The sequence below is a fragment of the Pseudorasbora parva genome, chromosome 15 (assembly GCF_024679245.1).
Source record: "Pseudorasbora parva isolate DD20220531a chromosome 15, ASM2467924v1, whole genome shotgun sequence".
NCBI lineage: Eukaryota > Metazoa > Chordata > Actinopteri > Cypriniformes > Gobionidae > Pseudorasbora > Pseudorasbora parva.
The window spans coordinates 30,278,723-30,300,827 of record NC_090186.1 but is presented as its reverse complement, the minus strand read 5'-3'; the positions used below and the strand labels follow the sequence as shown (position 1 = coordinate 30,300,827).

Genomic DNA, 22,105 nt, shown 5'->3' with positions numbered 1-22,105 from the left:
AAGAATGCAGAATGTTGAGGTTTATCCAATAGTTTGGTGTGGTTAAGTAAAAAAAAATGCATCAGTACTCTAATTAATGTTCTCATACTCTGGTAAGGCTCAGGCCTGGTTCTCCTGAAAGACCTTGTTGTAAATAGCTTCCTCTTATTTTTCCAAACCAGTCTGGGAATTACAGCTGCTAAGGCGTCAAGCAAAATAAACACTAAAAGGGAGATCTCAAAAGCTTGGGACTAAAGAAATAATAATCATCAGATCTCTTTGTCCAGCAAAGGGACAAAGAGAAAAGAAAGGAGAAGAAGGGAGTGAGAATAAGCATAAGGAATTAAAGTCTTATGTGTGGAATGTCATAACAGTAGTAAGCTATTTCATTTTCATTATAGGATTAAACATGCAAACCGCACAGCAACACAAAAGATAAACGATGGAGATGATGAATCCTAAACATGCATGCTCCAAAAAAGGAAAGGAATTATAGATTATTGTCTAATTTAAATTTGACACACTTTAGGTATGGCCAGCACCCTGTAGCCCAAGATTGGTAAGCTAAGCAGGGCTGAGCCTGGTCAGTACCTGGGGAGACCTCTTGGGAAAACCAGGTTGCTTCTGGTAGAGGTGTTAGTGAGGCCAGAAGGGGGTGATCACCCTGTGGTCTGTATGTGTCCTAACACCCCAGTATAGTGATGGCAAAACTATACTGTCAAAGAGTGCCGTCCTTTGCATGAGACATTAAACCAAAGTCCTGACTCTCTGTGGTCATTAAAAATCCCAGGATGTCAATAGGAAAAAGAGTAGGGGTATAACTCCGGCATCCTAGACAAATTTTCCAATGACCTCTGTACATAATGGTCTCCTAATCATCCCCATATACCGATTGGCTTCATCACTCCGTCTCCTCTCCACCAATCAGCTGGAGTGTGGTGGGCATTCTGACGCAATATTGCTGCCGTCGCGTCATTTAAGTGGTGCAAATTGGTGATGGTTGTGGAGATTCCCCTTTCTATATGAAAAGCATTTTGAGTGCAAAAGTGCTATATAAACTGTGTATTGTATAATATGTAACAAATTAGTTATAGATATTTTTAATGTGAGTGGCGACAATTTTTGACAAATACAAACACCTCATATTTTTTTAAAGACAATTTAAAGACAAAATAATTGTTATATTTAATGAGTAATAATACTTTAAAAAAAGGTTTAGGAAAGTTGTTTACTTGGGGGGGGGGGGGGGTGGCATAAGAAATGCTAGGTTGTTCCAACTGTTAATAAATATGTAATATCCATATTTAACCCAAACATATTTAACCCAAGCATTTTTAAAGTCTACTAATATTTTTATCAAATGTAAAGTTTTTTTCTATAACAAAATCAAACCAAATATTAGGTTGGCAGTAAAAAGCCAATTGAAAATTTTCAAATACACAATTCCAAAAAAGTTGGGACACTGTACTAATTGTGAATAAAAAAAAGAATGAAATAATTTACAAATCTCATAAACTTATATTTTATTCACAATGTAATATGCCTTCATATAATGAAATGTCATGCGAAATATTGCCTAATTTTGGATTTCATGAGAACTACACATTCCAAAAAAGTTGGGACAGGTAGCAATAAGAGGTTGGAAAAGTTAAATGTCAGGAACAGCTGGAGGACCAATTTGCAACTTATAAGGTCAACTGGCAACATGATTGGGTATAGAAAGAGCCTCTCAGAGTGGCAGTGTCTCTCAGAAGTCAAGATGGGCAGAGGATCACCGATTCCCTCGTTGCGGTGGCGAAAAATAGTGGAGCAATATCAGAAAGGAGTTTCAGAGGAAACATTGCAAAGAGTTTGAAGTTATCATTATATACAGTGCATAATATCATCCAAAGATTCAGAGAATCTGGAACAATCTCTGTGCATAAGGGTCAAGGCCAGAAAACCATACTGGATGCCTGTAATCTTTAGGGTCCTTAGACGACACTGCATCACATACAGGAATGCTACTGTAATGGAAATCACAACATGGGCTCAGGAATACTTCCTGAAAACATTGTCGGCGAACACAATCCACTGTGCCATTCTGGCGTTGATGGCTAAAACTCTATAGGTCAAAAAAGAAGCCATATCTAAACATGATCCAGAAGTGTGGACGTTTTCTCTTGGCCAAGGCTCATTTAAATTGGACTGTGGTGAAGTATAAAACTGTTCTGTGGTCAGACGAATCAAAATTTGAAGTTCTTTTTGGAGAACTGGGATGCCATGTCATCCGGACTAAAGAGGACAAGGACAACCCAAGATGTTATCAGAGCTCAGTTCAAAAGCCTGCATCTCTGATGGTATGGGTAGAATGAGTGTGTGTGGCATGGGCAGCTTAACCTAAGACAGTTGAGCAACTAGAAGCCTGTATAATGAAAATATTCCTATTCCTAAACTTGAGCAACTTGTCTCCTCAGTCCTTAGACATTTGCAGACTGTTATAAAAAGAAGAGGGGATGCCACACAGGGGTAAACATGGCCTTGTCTCAACTTTCTAGAGATGTATTGATGCCATGAAATTTTAAATCAATTTATTTTTCCCTAAAAATTATACATTTTCTCAGTTTAAACATTTGATATGTAATCTATGTTGTATTCTGAATTTAAAAAAATGAAACTTCCACATTGTTGCATTCTGTTTTTTATTCACACTTTGTACAGTGTCCCAAACTTTTTGGAATCGGGTTTGTATGATCCTATACTGTATTTATTATAAATCATAATTTAAACTGTGTTCTCACATACAGGATGTCTATATGTGTCTGTAGAAAAGCAATTGATTTTTGTTTTTGTGAACAAAAGACTGACAAATGCTTTGGCTATATTTACCATACAGCTCTTCATCTGAGAGAGCTATGATTTATTTTCCACTTTCTGCTCATTTCTGTCTGTCTTTAACTTCTCCTCTCATAGCTGAAGCTGCAGAGAAACTTGGTTTCCAATACCACAGTGAGCAAGCCACAGGCTTGTCAATAAAGTAATCATTACCTCTAAATTGAGTTTGTGCGCCTGGCTGACCAAAGACACTTGAAAGGCGGTGGCTACTGTGCTCTACATTCAATATTTTGATGTGGCACATCACAGACTCATCTCAGCTGGTTTAAATGTTAGGGTTTATATGTGCATTTACTCTCATGCTTTTACATTCATGCTGGGGAGTAATAACTAAAAGGCAGCAAAGCACTTAACTACATTTTTAGTAGCTTCATAGTGTGAAGTTTAGCTTTTTTTTTCTTTTTTTTTTTAACAATAGTTTGTTTCAGTAACAAACTATTTTGTGTTTCTACCACCCAAGGCATGGCATGAATGCTACTGTGCAACCATTTGTAATTGAAGAAAACATTAACTACATTGCTTTCTTCAACATGAAGACTAGGGTCTCTTTAGACATTATTTTGTGTGTAGATGTATCCTTTGCAATATATTTTACTCAAATAATATAAAACTGAATTAAATCTCACCTTTGCTTTTCTTAGAAACATCTAAGAGTAAGTAAGTATTATTAAGTAATTAATACAGTACATTGTAGACTAGACACAATATCTTCATAATAGTATTAATTCCATATGTGAACACAGAGACCTCAATACTTGGTACACAATACACAATGAGGGAAACATTTGATGGATCGTTTTTGAGTATGAATTTAATTTTGAGAAGAAATTTAACTCCAAATGTCACAAAATTGCAAGTTACTAAACCTAACAACAAAGCAATAATAAAACAGTGTAAACAGAGCTGGGAAATTTCCTTACAATGTCCTCACCCCCATCTCATCCAAGATGTTAATGTCTTTTTTTTCTTCAGTCGAAAATAATTTACATTTTTTATTGAAAACATTCCAGGACTTTTCTCCATAATGCATTGGGTTGAGGGTCCAAGTCAATGCAGTTTCGAAGGGCTTCAGAGGCTCCGCACGATCCCAGACAAGGAATATATATATATATATATATATATATATATATATATATATATATATATATATATATATATATATATATATATATATATATATATATATATATAAAATGTACATACTTTTTAACCTAAATTGCTCATCTTGTGCTGCTCTAAGTCCATACCATTCTCATCTCCGTGCGTACCATAACTCCGTCTGATGCACCCACCGCTAGCCTAGCTTAGCACAAAGACTGGAGATAAATGGCTCCATCTAGCCTAATGCTCAATAAGTGACAAAATAACACCAACATTTTCCTATTTACATTGCGATGTGTATAGTTACATCATGTACTAAGACTGACGGAAAATGAAAAATTGCGATTTTATAGACTAATATAGCTAGGAACTATACTCGCATTCCTGTGTAATAATCAAGGAAATTTGCTGCCGTATATACACTGTAAAAGATTATTTAGAAAAAAAGTTACCTGGTTGCCTTAAAATTTTGAGTTCATTGAAATTAAAATTTGAGTTAATATAATAAGCATTTTTTGAGATTCGACAACCTTTATTAAAATATTATAAAAAGATTGTGTAAGCATATTGGGTAATTGTGTGTGTTTTATTTCTGATGACGCAGTGAAACATGCCAAATAGGGCTATTTTCATGATTTATAAAACATTTTATGTGGTTCAGACACAATAATATTTTGAGTTTCTATTTATGAAACAAATTTCCTTCATTGTTTCAACTCAAATTTCGTAATTCAATAAACTCAAAATTTTAAGACAACCAGGTTACTTACTTTTTTAAGTTAAAACAACAAAAAACTTTTTTCTTTTTTTTACAGTGTAGGTGCAGTGGCATGCAGGGCCTTTAAGCTTGCAGTGAGTTTGTGAAACATATCCTGGTCTGACGCTAAGTGCTACACTTTGTTTTTAAAATCATATAGCAGTGGGAATTAGCGAACTCACTTGCCATAAATTCTTGTTTCACTATATTCTGAAACTTACATTTCTAAAGAATTGATTCATTGATTCTCCTAAATGAAGCGTTGCACATGACGAGTCATTCTAGTAAATCGGTTCATACGTTAGTAGTATGTAGTATTATGTAGTATGATAACGTAGTGTTATCATAACTATCAAAATCCAGTGTTCTGAATTTGCGTACGTGAGTTTTTGTTGTAGATGGCTATTAAAAAAAATTAAAAAAAATTGTGTACTGTGCTAATTAATAGAGATTTCTTACAGCTCTTACAGGTTGTTGGCCTTGTTTGTTTCGTTGCTTCTATTGCTCTCCCCTTTTTTTGTAAGTCGTTTTGGATAAAAGCGTCTGCTAAATGATTAAATGTAAATACGTATAGTTCATGTCTCTATGGTTCATGTAAAACAGGGGTGTCCAAACGTCACCCTGGAGGGCCACTGTACTGCAGAGTTTAGCTCCAGCTTACCTCAACACACTTGCCTATAACTTTCTAGTATGCCTAGTGTTTGTTTAATTGGGGTTGGAGCTAAACCTCGCTGGTCAGTGATCCTTTAGGAGCAGGATTTGACCCCCTTATATAAATCAAAAGATATTAAATCGATTTGAGTCCATGTAATGTCATATGATTTCAACTTAAGTTGTTTTTGTATTATTTAGTATAAATGTATCTGTTTGAGTATGATACTGTCACCCTGTTAATTCAATAAAAAATTGCTCAATAACAGATTATAAATCATATCTTTTAATATTTTGGTTTATTTATAAAAACATTTATTAGACACTCAGGGCCATCTTCTCCTTTTTGAGGGGTATTTGTTGTTCAGGGACACTACAAATTCAAACAAATTTGTGTTCTTTTGATCTTTCTCTACACAGGTCCTTCAAAGATCCTTGATATTACTGAGAGAAATAATTCAGCATTTCTTGCTTAAGAAATGAACATTGTATGTGAAAGAGCGAAAATGAGACTGTGTGAGTAATGCTTTAAAGTTCAATGCTTTAAAAAACCAATCCAACGTTCCAACATGACAGCTAAAGCTTTCAAATGGCATTCTGCAAGACCTCATTCACTGTGTACTGTGCCTGCACTATTCAATACAAAATGGACTAATAATCAACAACCGAGAGAGCACTTTCTCTGTGCTTCACTCGCCATGGGCATTACTTTGCAGCATTTAAAATTTTTGAACAAAGTGGAGAGGAAGGTGGGTGCTGGTTTACGGTGAATATAGAAAAAACATTTGAGCTTCAGATACAACCCTTCTCTCTCTCTCTCTCTCTCTCTCTCTCTCTCTCTCTCTCTCTCTCTCTCTCTCTCTCTCTCTCTCTCTCTCTCAGGGTTAGGGTAATAGGGTTTATTGGGGAAAGAGTATGATAAAAATGATGGCTATGGAAAGTTCCCATAAAACATGAAAATACTATCCAACATGTGTGTGTGCATATTTAGCACAAATAATCAAACAAAATTATGAAGACATACAGTCAGTTATTTGAACTGCTTCCCTTTAATGGGAATAGCATATAGACCCTTCAGAAGAGTAAAAAACACACATTTTAGGCAATGCTATGTCTAAAGTGTATTCATGTGCAAGTAATTTGTAATATTTGTCACATTCTACCTGTTCAGAAGTTGTAGATCTGCCATTTATTTGAACATGGAGAGAGCAGTGTACATTTTATGAATAAATATGCAAAGGAAGATGTCCTAAATTTATATTATGGCGACCACAATAATAAATGCAAATGCAAAGATATTTCCTTAATGTTCCCTGTATATAATATATCATTTTATTGAAACAATCGGCCTAACAGTTGTTATGGAGTTGATTCCTTTCACATCATTCAACCACTGACCTATTCAAAAGTTTAAAAAAAAAAAAAGCTGTTTAATTTTTATTCTGTGATCTGCCCTTTAACAGCAATATTTTGCTTCAATAATTAATCTGCGTAATTCCACCCAGTGGTTTCAAAGGGTAAAACTGCATTGCTTTTTTTCTCCAAAGAGCTCAAGCATGATTATCTAAAAGAGAGAAATTAGGCACAAAGTAGCCACATGCACATTTAAATAGATTATTTCATAAAATAGCAAGATAACATGATGTTACAGATAGGTGTTTTACACAGAATAGCAATCAATGTGACACTTGGGGGGAAAAAACTGTTTTTGAACCGCAAATCCCTTGAAAATAGTCTCAAGGATTACTTTCCCACACACACACACACATTAGCAGAATACCCTTTTAAACCCATAGAGACACTGTGATCCTTCAAGGTCAGCATGTACAGTCTGACAAACAACATATCCTTTTAATTCATAACACAGAGATAGAAAATCCATTCGTGTTCCACAGTAAATGAATGAAACCAATAAAAGACTGTACATGTCCTGAAGATAAGTGAAAATAGAAGCGCATGCCGATAGCCACAGAGAGACCTTGCAGAAGTTATAATATGAAATGTGTTGTATTTGTCTTGTGCCGCCTTGTTTATTTTTTTTATTTTTTATTAGGCTGTCCATTTTCATATCTGTCCACCAGATATGTAAATGTTTAAATGCAGAGCATGTTTGGACCATTGCATTATGACATTATAAGCCAGGAGTTGACTGCAGAGCAGATATTTGCCCCCTAGAAGGAGAGATGGTGAGAGACTTTTCTGTCAATTCAGCCCAGGGAGAAGAGGGCCATGCATTATGTTGAGATAAGGTGTAGTTTTCATTATTTTACCTTGGGTACAATTTACACATGTTGACTGTGAAATGCAGTAGAGTACATTTTCATGTCCATCTATATGTCAATTTTTCTTTTTTTAAATTTTGTTTACATGTTTATGTGAACAATGCGCTGTCACTTTAATTCAGTGCGTGCAGTGCAGCAAAAGCAGACTCTTGGATAGCCAGACAGAGAAGCGTGATTCATCACGCCAGAGAACACGTCTCTACTCCTCTAGAATCCAGTGGCAAAGGCTTGGTAAGGCTTGGATGCAGCTGCTCGTCCATGGAAACCCATTCCATGAAGCTTTCTAAGCACTGTTCTGGAGCCAATCTGAAGGCCACAAGAAGTTTGGAATGTAGCTATTGACTCTGCAGAAAATTGTTGATTCTGCGCACTGTGCACCTCAGCATATGCTGACCCCAATTCTCAACATAACGGCAACTGTGACACATTTCCTGGGATCATTAATATGTACCCCTATCATTCCAGCCAATTAATATGTACCCCCTATCATTCCAGCCAATGTTCATTGTCAGGTGGAACTGAACATCTGAATCATCTGTGCTCTGCAGGTACACAAGCATAACGTGAGGATAGCGAAAATGACAGATCATGGAAATAAATGTTATGATCCAGGCTGTGCAGGGGATGTGAGGACTTTTCATACCCTTCCCACAGATAAAAATGTCAACAGTCATGGTTGATATTTATTTACAATCAGATACCGCAACAATTTAATTCGAAGTTTCTGGTTTGCTCGGCCCATTTCACCGCGGACAGTTTTTCTAACCTGGTGTCACATGCTTGTCCTGTCTTGTGTGCACATGTGGATATTGTCATTCTGAGCATGTGCTCATGTAATTGTCTGATCCCTTCCCCCTTGTTATCTGATTAGTGTTTGAGTTCTCCCACCTGTTCCCTCTTGATTTCTTCCCTTTATAAGCTCCTTGTGTTTGTCAGTCTGTGTCGTATCCTTGTATGTCTACATCTCCCGTTTCCCTGTGCTTTCCCTGTTGGTATGTTTTTGAGTTTATTTGTATTTTCTGATTGTGTTTTGCCCCATTGTGGGTTTTTGTTTTGTGCTTCTTTCTTTTTGTTATAATAAATGCACTTCTTTGCACTTGAGTCCTCGCACCAGTTTTCTCTTGTGTGTTACGTGACACCTGGGGCAATATAGCAGGATTCGCTTGGCGTCTAAAACTGAATTCCAGATTCCAACCATATTCCTGCAAACAGTAAGTAGTGATTTTATCAACTTCTTGAGTGTCGAACCCATTTCTGATTAAATTGAAAGTTTCTTAGTAAGACATCATTATGATTATATCCATTATGATAATATGTGTTGTTGTCTAGCTCCAGTGCCAGATGCTAGTAAAGTAACAATTGGAAACTCAAAGCACACATAACAGTTTGTCAAATGACAAAGGTTAATATTATTTCCTGCCAGTGTTGTCATAAAATACAACAGTAGATATGTCGATCCCTTTTGATGGATTGAAATCTAAATTAACCTAAATTTCTTCATCAACACATAACTCAGAAGCTAACTACATTTACTACTGTTTCGTTTCTTACAGATCGCTCACTTGATCCTTGTAGCTAACGTCACCTCCACCATCTAAGTTGAAATGATAGTCATTTGACAAGGCTTCAAGTCAATTTGTTAAATAAATATACATTGTTAAAAACTGAAGTATGATCATTTTGCAGTGGGTGAGTAGTAAACATGACTATTTTGAGTGGCTTCTACATTACTTTGTTTGGCTAAATAAATAAACTTTTAAATCAGTACCCTACTTTTAAACTGTAAAGTTACTGTACAAACAACATATTTGCGCGTTACCCAGTTCAGTTCGTGATTCAAAGTTAAGAAGCTATCACTGTAAAATCATTGCCATGACGGATGGTATAGCTGTGTTAGCTGTCAATGTGCCGTGAAACAGCCAATCAGAGCAGAACTCTGCATTAATATTCATGACCCTTCCAAATAAGGCAAAAACAGAGCATTACACCTTTTAATATTATATTTTCACTATAATGCCGATATACTCAATTATATATTCATCACGTTTAGAAAAAATCTCTAAATAATCCAAGTAGATATAAACTTCGGATGACCAGTCATTTTCTTCTATTAATTTCGGATAAGACTGAGGCATTACTTATTGGACCAAAAACCTGTACACAGAATCTATTAGAATACAATTTAGATAGAAGGATGAACTGTTACTTCCTTGGCAGTTAAAGGTGTTATATTAGACACCAGCTTATCTTTTGATAATCATATTTCATGTTACAAAAACAGCCTTCTACCACCAAACATTTCTAAACTATAGATATGGATACATTCTTTCGGTTTCTGATGCAGAAACTGCAGTTCATGCATTCATGACCTCTAGACTGGATTACTGTAAAGCATTACTAGGTGGTTGTCCTGCATTCTCAATAAACAAGCCACAATTAGTCCAAAATGGAGCTGCTAGAGTCCGTACCATGTCAAGAAAATAGGATCATTTACTGTAACAACAATTTTATCATCTCTACACTGGTTACATATTAAGTTCTGTATCAATTGGAATAGCCTTCCTGATGATGGTCGGGGCTCAGACTGAGACACCAGTTTAAATCTAGATGAAAGATACAACTCTTTAGCGATGCATTCACATAATACATCTCATTACCTTGTACTCCAGTTATATCAGATCAAATGCGCATGATTATCTTTGCTTAAAATGCTATGAACAGCAGCTACACTAATTATTTTCCATTTGCTTTCTGTTTTATCTTGGGATGCCCATCCTGCGGTAACTAGAGACTATGCCAGCTCCAGTTTGTATCCAGCCTCTTGCAAAGACTTCAGATGGCCTAACACCTATGAAGAGATGATTCCAACTCCTGCGAGGACGCAAACTCTGAATCAAAATGCACCACTGCCAAATTTTCTATATATTGTAATCATTATGTTCACAGCTTGTGATACTTTAATGAGCACATTGTTTCTTCCTTAAAATATCACATATGTTAGTTACCTGCAGGATTTGCATTATTATAGAGCTGTACATTTCTGAAATATGGATATTACTTGGACACAGCCACCTTGGTTAACAAATCACTCTAAATTAACGACATGTGCATTTTCTGTAAAGCTGCTTTGAAATGAATTGTGAAAGACACTATACAAAAGTAAATTGAAGGTCAGATTTTATAAGCATTATAAGAAATGAGTTAGCTGTCACAAATGTCTACTCTTCAATAACTACTCTAATCTATTTAACAAATATGCATTTCATGTTTTAATTAACATATCACAAGATTTCTTCAATATAGTAACCTAATATCTATTTAGCTTTATGTGTCAGGTTGATGTCATGTTGGATCTGTCTGTGTTTGCCTATTTCCTGTGTTTCTTTTTTCCTCTACTAGTTAGTGTATATTGTTATGATTAGTGTTTGCACCCAATGTTCATTTAGTTTATTAGTTTGCTCCTGTAACCACTGCCCTTCTTTCAGTTCATTGCATTGTTGCCAAGTCTGCGGAATTGGGCTAACTGAACATTGTTGCCATGGACTGTTTTTCATGTCTGCTCTTTGATGCGACATGAAATATGTGATATTTAGCCCCAAGAATGCGACTTTTTGAAGGGAACCCTAATTAAAACATATATTTTACCAGGGAACCCCCGGTTAAAACGTGATTAGGCTTGTTTTAGGCTAAGAAAAGGTTCTTATATAGAACCTTAAAAGGTTATATCGGCGTTAGGTAGTTGGAACCCTAAAAAGTTCACTGCAAAAAATGCTTTTCTTACTTCAAAACATAATTAAAACAAGACGTATTTACTAGACACGCAAAAGTAATTGTCTTATTTTGGGGAAAAATAACTCAAAATTAGGAGAGTTGCTAAGATAAGAAATGCATTTTTTTCTTTGATAAGAAATGCTTTTTTTAAAAGAGTTCCATATAGAACCCTTTTTTTAACTGCCAAAAGGGTTCTTTCTTGTCATTATAGAACCCTTTTAGCATAAAAGGGTCTTTGGAGTATACTCAACGTCCCCGGTTACGTATGTAACCTTAGTTCCCTGAGAACAGGGAACGAGACGCTGCGTCAGCTGACGCTACGGGGGAACGCCCTTAGCGTGACAGGTGTCTGAAATCGCTATCAAATCACAATCCTACTGACCGTCGGCAGCTGGTGATGTCATCACCGTGCGACCAGGAAGTATAAAAAGGCACCGTGCCAACATGACAACATCCGCTTCGTCTGAAGGGACTGTGGGCAGGCACACCTTGAAGCATGGCCATGTGACGCAGCGTCTCGTTCCCTGTTCTCAGGGAACTAAGGTTACATACGTAACCGGGGACGTTCCCTTTCGAAAGGGAACTCGCGCTGCGTCAGCTGACGCTACGGGGAACGATATACCCACGCCGCCATGCTGAGGGGAGTGCACGCCCCTTACTGGCAGTGAGAACTGCCTGGACGAGTGTTCGCGGAAAGTCTGAACCACTCCCCCTCTAGCCACACAGGCTGCCAGTGACATCATTCCCTACGGTCATAGCCCAAGCTATATGCCTAAGGGAGAACCTAAACAAGTTTTAACTGAGGTTTCCTACTCTCGGCTTGCTCGAGGGCCTGGGACCTACTACTTTCGAAGGAAGGAGTCCCTTAAGGGAATGTGGCTAGGGGACCCGAGGGCGCCACCAGCCGTCACTAATTCGGGAAAACCCTTCACCGAATGCCACCAGGGAGGCCTCACCTGGCATCACTTCTGTGGGACACCACAGCTTGGCCAACCCTGTCTGTCAAAACAGAGCCTCCGGACATCGCTCTACTTATGAGCATCCAGACTGAGGGACTGCAAAAGTGGCAGTGTCCTCCTCAGACCGGAACTCGGAGACGGGAATCCTGGAGAGCAGTACTCAGCTTAGTGCTTCTTACCCTTGCCATCGAGGGGAGTCTCTTCTACTCGATCCTAGGATCTACTGAGCACATTTATTACAGGGGTGCTCAGGAGGCCTAAAAAAGGCCTATGGACTGATCTACCCGGGAGGCCCCGAGGGGGGCCTGCCCGTCTGATCAGACTCAAGCGGCCGTGAGCTCGCAGACGACCCTCAATGAGGGGAGCTCTTAAGCCAGCTTGGTAGGTAACCCATGCTGTAGGCTAGCCAGTCCCTGTCCTGAAGGGACTGCGCAGCAGAAACGGAGTCTCGTTGTGCTAGGGCATAAGCCCGCCCTTGAGTTATACCGGCGCAGGCCGGGACCCACCGGCGGGCAGCCGCTAGCTGTCAGCCCAAAGCCAGTTATATGTTCCTGTTCCAAGGAACCGTTTCCCCTCCAGGGAGGCCATGAGGCGCCTCCACCCAGCACCGTTAGTGTTAGCTGTTTGCTGTTAAAAGCCGCAGGAAGGTGGCTTTACTGGTTCCTCAGGGGGCTCATGAGGCTATAACGCCAGAAGCCACCCACGCTAATGGCTAACGTGTCACCGAGACCTTGGTCCGGGAATCCTCTCCCAAAAAGGCCCAAAGAGGCCTGACAGCATGATACACTGGCCTAACGAGCGTCCCAGCTCGGGGCTCACCCTCAGGCGGCCTGCAGGCAGGTGGCTTTACTGGTTCCTCAGGGGGCTCATGAGGCTATAGCGCCAGAAGCCACCCATGCTAATAGCTAGCTTGTCACCGAGACCTGGTCCGGGAATCCCTCCCAAAAAGGCCAAAAGAGGCCTGACAGCATAATACACTGGCCTACCGAGCGTCCCAGCTCGGGGGCTCACCCTCAGGCGGCCTAGAGCGGCCTACTTCCTGTCAGCCAACGTGCAAACTGTTGGGAGCTGTTGTGTTCCCGGGGCTCGCCTCCAGGGAGGCCTGTTTGATGCCTACGTACAGTCCGGTCTTTTTAGGGCGGCCCGGAGAGGCCTATTGCCGAATGGCAGTTCCCTATTAGATTGGTGACATACGGTGCTTATCCGATGGCAAATCCCACCGGAAACCCCGCAGGGCCGGGAAATGATCATAGGACGGCCTGAAGCGGCCCGTCCCTGATAGCAGACTATGCTAGCCGCCTGGCTAGCACCCGCGCACACTGTTGCAAGACCTGGGAACCGGGGCTCACCCTACAGGCGGCCTCAAGCGGCCTAGATCCTGTCAACCAATGGTCGGAACCCTAGGTCACCCCCTCAGGGGACGCCATGTGAGGCGTGCTGAAACTCAGCGAGCCCTTAAAGTCGGGCTGACAGTGGCTGTCTGCTGGCTGATGAGGACTGGGTATCCAGTCACTACCTGGGGACTCATCCCCAGGGAGGCCGTTAGGGGCCTACTTATGACGAGGTTTCTGCTGCAGCCGACATCGTTGGCGGAACTCACCCGCAGGGAGGCCTACTGAGGCCTACCACCTGACCCAGAGTTAACTGCCTGGACTGCCTCGGCTGGCGTCTCCCGCCAGCCAGCCTTCTATAGTCGGTCCGCCCCAGCGGCCCATAGCAGCCTTCTGCGACGGCGCAGTCTCTCAGGCAGCGCCTACCAGCGTGGACCTAAAACACAATGCCCACAGCAGTGCACTCAGCATAAAACGCCTTGAACCCTCTAAAGCGAGGGGAGTACAACTTACGCCACCTGCCTCCAGGGCGGCCGTCTGGTCGTCCAGCGGTCCGCCGTCCGCGCAAGGGCGTCAGCCGTGACAGTGTTTCGACTCCAGGGGAGCATCCTACCAACCGATGCTTTCAGATGGTTGCGAAGTACAGCTCGACCCGAGCCTAAAAGGTGAAGCAGAAGACACAGAGCAGAAAGTGAAAGATATTGAACACACACAACCGGCCATTTCCTGAACCAAGCCGGGGGGCCGCCCAGAAGTGGCGGCCACACTAGCTCTGGGGGGCGGGGCTAGCAAAACCAGTCTAACTGCGCACCGCGAAGAGACGCCTACCCCGTCCCCACGACCACTGGCTGAGTCGCGATTCATTCTGCTATACACCTTTTTGCATTAATAACAACCCCCAAATGCAGAAGGGGGGTGGGCATTGGCCGGACGACCCTACTACGGGGAGGCCGGGTAGGGATACAAAGCTCCTGCGGGGATACCGACAGGAGCCCGGGGCAACTGCCAGGGCGATATGCCACCGCGAGACGCCACCGTCATCCCATCAACGGCCTAGGCCAACTTGATGCACTAGCATCGGTCTGATAATCCCACAATAACGGCCCTAAAAAGGACTGGGACAGACCTTACTGTAGTTCATGCGCTAGCCTAACCTCACAAATTCATCTAGATATTTCACTAGCAGAGGTGCCAACGCTACCCAGAGGTGGCTACAGCTAAAAACGTTCGCCAGGAGAACATATGTCAGTTTATATCGCCGCTACATGCCCGCGGCATGTGCGGTGGCCTCAACTGCTCATATTACACATATCCAGAAGAGAAAACAGCCTTATAAACTACTGTTGCTACACTAGCAAACATACAGCCTACATAAACACACTGTGTTTATACAAACATCGTTCTAGCCACCTTTACCGGGGAACTACAGGCCCACTTCTCCAACTGTTACACTTTTCTTCATCTTTTGTAGACAAAATATCCCTCAGGGAAGCATAGAGTCCAAACATACGGCATTGAAAAGGAGAATATTTGCCCTAAAAGGGGACTCACCCGCTATCTTCAGTGCCTCATCGCTTCATGTAACATGCATGCTTCGGCGCACTAACCTGAGGGCGGGGCGCTTTATTCTCACATGTAAGGCCGAGGAGTCGGCCGCGAAATCCCGCTTTTCCCAGAGACGATGCACTGTGTGCGGGCAGAGCACACACCGGCCTGGCAGGCCTTCGTCAGAGTCTCACCTCCGCTCATCATCAGCCCGCGCGGCCTGGTGTAAAGCGCGCCCGGGGAGAAAACAGAAAACACAGAAAAACAAAGGAGGGGACACAACATCACTTCCGCGCCCTCGGGGGCGGAGACTCACCACCTCGCTTCCGGCGCTGGAAGCGGTTCTTCTCCCCGATGTCCTTCCTCCTGTTGCGGGTGTCCCGCCTCTTCCACGTCCTACTCCTCCACGGAGGGGGCGCACGAGAGGCCACGCTACTGCGTTGGCCCATTTTCTTTCTTTTTTTTTTTTTTTTTTTTTTTGATGGGCCAGGGACACCCTCCTGCCTGGGCGCCACCCCAGACCTCAGCGGAATTTACACGTTCTATACACGGGGCAGGATGGCTGGGAGGATTTGGCCTCAGCCTCATTTTCCTCCTCATCCACAGCCATCCTCTGATCGACTCGAAAAGCACGGGCTGACGAAGAGGAGGAGTCTCCATCCGACTCCTCCTCCGTCCGCCTGCTCTCGCGACCTGGCTGATCGTCCGCGAGCACTGTGTTCTCCAGACGATGAGCCAGATCCATCTGGGAGCCCCAGGACAAACGGCGCCGTTCAGCCTCGGCATGAGCGGGACCGCTCCCAGATGCTGGCTCTTCTTCCCTCGAGAAGAAGACCAAGCGAGAGCGGAGCGTCCTCAGTCGGAAAACGCTCGCAGTTTGCGCAGGAAGCCCCCTCGAGAACCTCCCGCGCGTGCTCTTCCCCCAGGCAGAGCACACAAAGGGTGTGCGTGTCCCCAGGCTTGAGAAACCTGGGACACGGATCAGCGCACTTCCTGTACGCTCCCTTAGATTTACGTGTGCACTTCATTTCACTTTAGAAAGACTTTCTAGCGAACCAGACAAAACAGTCCCTGAAGACGAAAGGATGTTGTCATGTTGGCACGGTGCCTTTTTATACTTCCTGGTCGCACGGTGATGACATCACCAGCTGCCGACGGTCAGTAGGATTGTGATTTGATAGCGATTTCAGACACCTGTCACGCTGAAGGCGTTCCCCCGTAGCGTCAGCTGACGCAGCGCGAGTTCCCTTTCGAAAGGGAACTATACTTCTATATATAACCTTTTAAGGGTTCCAAATACGTAGCGCCGATAGAACCTTTTCTTCTAAGAGTGTAGTTATGAGTAGCAATTAGGTGAGATTTGTTGTGAAAACCTGGCAACCCTGGTTAATTGTCTGTCCTTGACTGTACGTGTTCCTGAGATTCTAGATTGTTTTGTAAAGATTTGAGTTTGTTTCTTAATAAAGTAGTGGTGACATTAGGTTTTTTTGCTGCAACCATCATACGTGACAATGTGACTCTCATTAATGACTTCATCAGTTACCTCAGTGATGACCTTGTCATTGATCTAAGTGTTGGCTCATTGATTGCCTTGTCTTTGACCTCATCTATTTAACTCATTGGCAGGTAATTGAGTCTTCACCTTATCATTCTCATTTTAGACTAGATAAGATGCCTGTGATATTTACCGTTTGACAGACACTCAAAAGCAATGTACAGTATATTCAGCATAAACATTTTATCGGTGCACCCAGTGATTCCTGGGAATCATTACTGTGGCAAGGGGGGCGTGGTTCAGCGAGGTCTGCAGCGGGAGAGAGGGCCGCGGGACGAGCGGTAAGTGAGTGGGTTGGACGCAGATTAATAACACCTGTCTCTTGTTCCAGTAATGAGCGCGGAGATGGGATAAAACACCAGCGGAACCAGAGACCAGGGAGAGAGAGAATCAGGACGGTTGATGCGCAACACAAAGAGAGACTGAGTTACCGGAAGCCGGAAGTGCCGACCCGGAAGTGATCGCTATTGTCTGAGACTGAGAGAAGCCACACTGTTGAGTGTGTTTGACGTTTTGAGTTATAAAATAAAAGTGCATCAACCGTCTAGCCGACCCCCGTGTCCTCTTCCTTCCTCACATTCACGAACTTTGCTACACTGGTGCCGAAACCCGGGAGGAAGTAGGACAGCGCCGCCGCCATGACAACGCCCTCCGCCTCGCCATTTGCGGATGTCATCAACTCCCTCGCGGTCCTCCACCAAGAACACCATCAGGCATTGCTGGACCTTCGGACCGAGCAGGAGCGCCGCTTCGAGGCGATCGTCCAAGGCCAGCAAGAGGACCGCGAGCGGTTCCGGAGCTGGATGGACCGGGAGGTTCGCGCGGAGGCCACCGGGCGGGCCAGCGCACCGGTTCACGTGCCCCTCCAGAAGATGGGGCCGGAAGACGACCCGGAGGCCTTCGTGGATCTGTTCCAGAAGGCCGCGGAGGCCTGCGGGTGGCCCCGGGCACAGTGGCCGGTGCGCCTCATCCCTCTACTATCAGGCGAAGCCCAGGCGGCCGCGCAACAACTACCGGTCGCGAACCTCCTGGACTACGACGACCTGAAGAGGGCCATACTTCAGCGGGTCGGCCGGACCCCAGAACAACATCGACAGCGTTTCCGCTCCCTGGAGTGGGGAGAGTCCGGTCGACCCTTCGCTTTGGCCCAACAGCTCCGGGACGAGTGCCGCAGATGGCTTCTGGCCGGCGGCAGCGACGTGGACCATGTTGTCGATCTGGTGGTGCTGGAGCAATTCATCACTCGGCTCCCCAGGAAGACCGCCGAGTGGGTCCAGTGCCACCGGCCCACGTCGCTGGAGACGGCCATCAACTTGGCGGAGGACCATCTGGTGGCGTGCCCGGGGGTCGGCGAACCCTCATTAACTTCTCCCTCTCTCTCTCCCCCCTCTCACTCTCTCTCTCGACCTGTCCCTCTCCCCAGGTCCCGCCCTCCAGGCCCTCCTCGCGTCCCCCCCAGAGGCCGGGGTGGGATGGGCCTTGGACCATCTGGGAGTTCGCGGGTCCCGCCCAGGGGGGCGGGGCCGCTGGGGGCTGGTAGCGACAATGGCTCTGGTTCCGCCCCCTTTCCGCGCTCATCCTCCAACCCACTCCCCGCCGCCGGGGCGGCGGGTAGGCCTGGGCTGGCCTGCTGGCGGTGCGGCGATCCGGATCATTTTGTGGACCGATGTCCAATGATGGACATCGGAACAATGATCCGGATCCCGAACGTCCAGCGGACCACCCCCGATCAGGCAGGAGAGTACCAAATTCCTGTGAGTATCAAGGGGGGTACATATCAGGCCTTGGTGGATTCAGGATGTAACCAAACCTCGATCCATCAAAGCCTGATGCAGCCTGGGGCATTGGATACAAGCCGCATGGTTAAGGTGCGGTGTGTGCACGGGGATGTGGTGGAATACCCGGTTGTCCCGGTCACGATACAGTTTCGGGGGAAAAAGCATAATGTAGAGGTGGCGGTTAGTCCACACCTCCGGCATCCGCTAATTCTGGGGACAAATTGGCCCGCCTTTTCGGCGTTATTGGGGTCGTTATGCGCGGATGCCGCTTGGGAGAAGAAGGCGGGGAGGGGGGCAGCGCGAGTGCAGATTGGGGAGACTGAGACGGGACCCTTGGGAACAGCTTCAGCGGAACCGAGCGGGATCGAGAGACTGATTCTCTCGGACCGCGATGACTTTCCGCTGGAGCAATCCCAAGATGAGACCCTCAAAAATGCCTTCCAACAGGTCCGATCGATTGACGGTCAGTCTCTCCAACCTGCCCTGCCTGTCTCGTACCCATATTTTGCCATTATTAAGGATCGGTTGTATCGAGTGACCCAAGACACTCAGACAAAGGCAGATACAACCCAGCTGTTAGTACCAAAGAGCCGCCGGGAAATGCTTTTTCAGGCGGCTCATTCTAACCCAATGGCGGGCCACCTGGGACAGGCGGCCACGCTGAATCGTTTAATGACCCGATTTTTTTGGCCAGGCATTCATGACAACGTGCGCAGGTGGTGCGCGTCTTGTCCGGAATGTCAGTTGGTGAATCCACTGGCCGCCCCAAAAGCGCCATTGCGCCCCCTTCCATTAATGCAGGTCCCCTTCGAGAGAATTGCGATGGACCTCATCGGGCCATTAGAGCGATCCGCACGCGGACATCGGTTTGCGCTAGTTATCGTGGACTACGCAACACGATATCCGGAAGCAGTGGCTCTCCGCAACATCTCGGCGAAGAGTGTTGCGGACGCACTGTTTCGTTTAATCTCCCGGGTGGGGATTCCGAAGGAAATCCTCACCGATCAAGGCACGGCGTTTATGTCACGCACGTTAAGCGAATTGTACGGGTTATTGGGCATTAAATCCATTCGAACCAGCGTCTATCACCCACAAACAGACGGCTTGGTCGAACGATTTAATCGCACTCTTAAATCCATGATCCGTAAATTCGTACAGGAAGACGCCAAAAATTGGGATCGGTGGTTAGAACCCCTCTTATTTGCTGTGCGAGAGGTCCCGCAAGCCTCCACGGGGTTTTCCCCCTTCAGTCGCGCTGGCCCCGGGGGGAGATCACCTCTCACCGTTACAACTCACTGATTTATCGAAATTGCAAGCGGAGTTCGCTGACGTGTTCTCGCCCCTACCGGGACGTACTGACTTGATTCAGCACCATATCGAGACCGAGCCGGGCGTGGTAGTTCGCAGCCGGCCGTATCGCTTGCCTGAACACAAGAAAAAAGTAGTTCAGGAGGAATTAGGCGCAATGCTCGACATGGGAGTAATCGAGGAGTCCAACAGCGACTGGGCGAGCCCGATAGTTTTGGTCCCCAAAACAGACGGCTCGGTCAGGTTCTGTGTGGACTACCGCAAGGTGAACGCTGTGTCGAAGTTCGACGCGTATCCAATGCCGCGGGTTGACGAGTTGCTTGATCGGTTAGGCACGGCTCGATTTTATTCGACACTGGACTTAACAAAGGGCTATTGGCAGATCCCCTTGTCTCCATTGTCCAAAGAAAAAACAGCTTTCACCACGCCGTTTGGATTACACCAATTCGTCACGCTTCCTTTCGGCTTGTTCGGGGCGCCCGCGACCTTTCAGCGACTCATGGATAGGATTTTGCGCCCCCATGCTGCATATGCTGCTGCGTACCTGGATGACATAGTGATTTATAGTCACGACTGGCAGCGGCATATGCAGCATGTGAGGGCGGTCCTGAGGTCGCTGAGGGGAGCGGGGCTCACGGCCAATCCAAAGAAGTGTGCGATTGGGCGGGTGGAAGTAAGGTATCTGGGCTTCCACTTGGGTCATGGGCAGGTGCGTCCCCAAATTGACAAGACTGCCGCAATTGCGACCTGTCCGAGGCCCAAGACCAAAAAGGAGGTAAGACAGTTCTTGGGGCTGGCGGGATATTATAGACGGTTTATACCAAATTATTCGGACCTCACCAGCCCTTTGACTGATCTTACTAGAAAGGGGCTACCAGATACGGTCCAGTGGACGGAGCCGTGTCAACAGGCTTTTACCCAAGTGAAGGCTGCTCTATGTGGCGGGCCGCTTTTACACTCCCCTGACTTTTCTCTCCCTTTCTTGTTGCAGACTGACGCGTCGGACAGGGGGCTGGGCGCAGTCCTGGCCCAGGAGGTGGAGGGGGGAGAGCGGCCGGTGCTGTACATTAGCCGTAAGCTCTCCAAGAGGGAAGCTAAGTACAGCACCATAGAGAAGGAGTGTTTGGCCATCAGATGGGCCGTTCTCACCCTCCGCTATTACCTCCTGGGGCGGGAGTTCACTCTCTGTTCGGACCACGCTCCTCTCCAATGGCTCCACCGCATGAAGGATACCAACGCGCGGATCACCCGTTGGTATCTAGCTCTTCAGCCGTTTAAGTTCAAGGTGGTCCACAGGCCGGGTGCTCAGATGGCTGTGGCCGATTTCCTCTCCAGAAATGGGGGGGGGGGGGGGCTGCAGGCCGGACGGCTCCCCGGCCTGAGTCGGGCGGTGGGGGTATGTGGCAAGGGGGGCGTGGTTCAGCGAGGTCTGCAGCGGGAGAGAGGGCCGCGGGACGAGCGGTAAGTGAGTGGGTTGGACGCAGATTAATAACACTTGTCTCTTGTTCCAGTAATGAGCGCGGAGATGGGATAAAACACCAGCGGAACCAGAGACCAGGGAGAGAGAGAATCAGGACGGTTGATGCGCAACACAAAGAGAGACTGAGTTACCGGAAGCCGGAAGTGCCGACCCGGAAGTGATCGCTATTGTCTGAGACTGAGAGAAGCCACACTGTTGAGTGTGTTTGACGTTTTGAGTTATAAAATAAAAGTGCATCAACCGTCTAGCCGACCCCCTGTCCTCTTCCTTCCTCACATTCACGAACTTTGCTACAATTACATTGAGATTTACTTTTATAAAAGCAGATGTTTTTATCCACAGCAACATATTTTCAAGATGGCAGTAGTTGGACAATGAAACTGAAATAACTGGTTTTAGACCACAATAGCGTGCCTCCTTTTGTCAATGTGCCTCCCAATACAGCATCAATGACAGATACAAGACCTTCACGATGGCAAGAAGGATTTTGAGCCATTCCTTTTCCTGAACAGTGGCCAGGGCACTATGTGATGTTGGTGGGGAAAACGCTTTATGATTTGCTCCTCCAAAATATCCCAAAATGGCTCAAAAAATATTTAGATCTGTGACTCTGCTGGCCATGGGAGATGTTCAACGTCAACCTCTTCAGGGTAGGCCTACAATGTTTGAACCATTGGTGCACATGGTCATCCAGAAATGTTTGGTAGTCCTTGACAGCAGAGGTGGACAAAGTA

General features: G+C 45.2%; 1 protein-coding gene and 1 long non-coding RNA gene across 2 annotated transcripts; both read left to right on the top strand.

Annotated features, from left to right (window-relative positions):
- Window positions 1-8,602: 8,602 nt before the first annotated feature.
- LOC137041937 (uncharacterized) lies at window positions 8,603-11,656 on the top strand. Its single transcript, XR_010898184.1, has 3 exons — window positions 8,603-8,636; window positions 8,747-8,855; window positions 10,433-11,656. It is a non-coding gene; the product is annotated as an uncharacterized lncRNA (long non-coding RNA).
- Window positions 11,657-17,650: 5,994 nt separating this feature from the next.
- LOC137041936 (zinc finger protein 444-like) lies at window positions 17,651-21,610 on the top strand. Its single transcript, XM_067418614.1, has 2 exons — window positions 17,651-18,559; window positions 21,403-21,610. Exons 1-2 carry the CDS (start codon window positions 17,678-17,680, stop codon window positions 21,403-21,405), a joined length of 885 nt encoding a protein of 294 aa, XP_067274715.1. The 5' UTR covers window positions 17,651-17,677; the 3' UTR covers window positions 21,406-21,610.
- Window positions 21,611-22,105: the final 495 nt, after the last annotated feature.

Coding starts and splice junctions, on each gene's coding strand:
- LOC137041936 (XM_067418614.1), top strand. CDS start 17,678: ATGGGGCCGGAAGACGACCCGGAGGCCTTCGTGGATCTGTTCCAGAAG.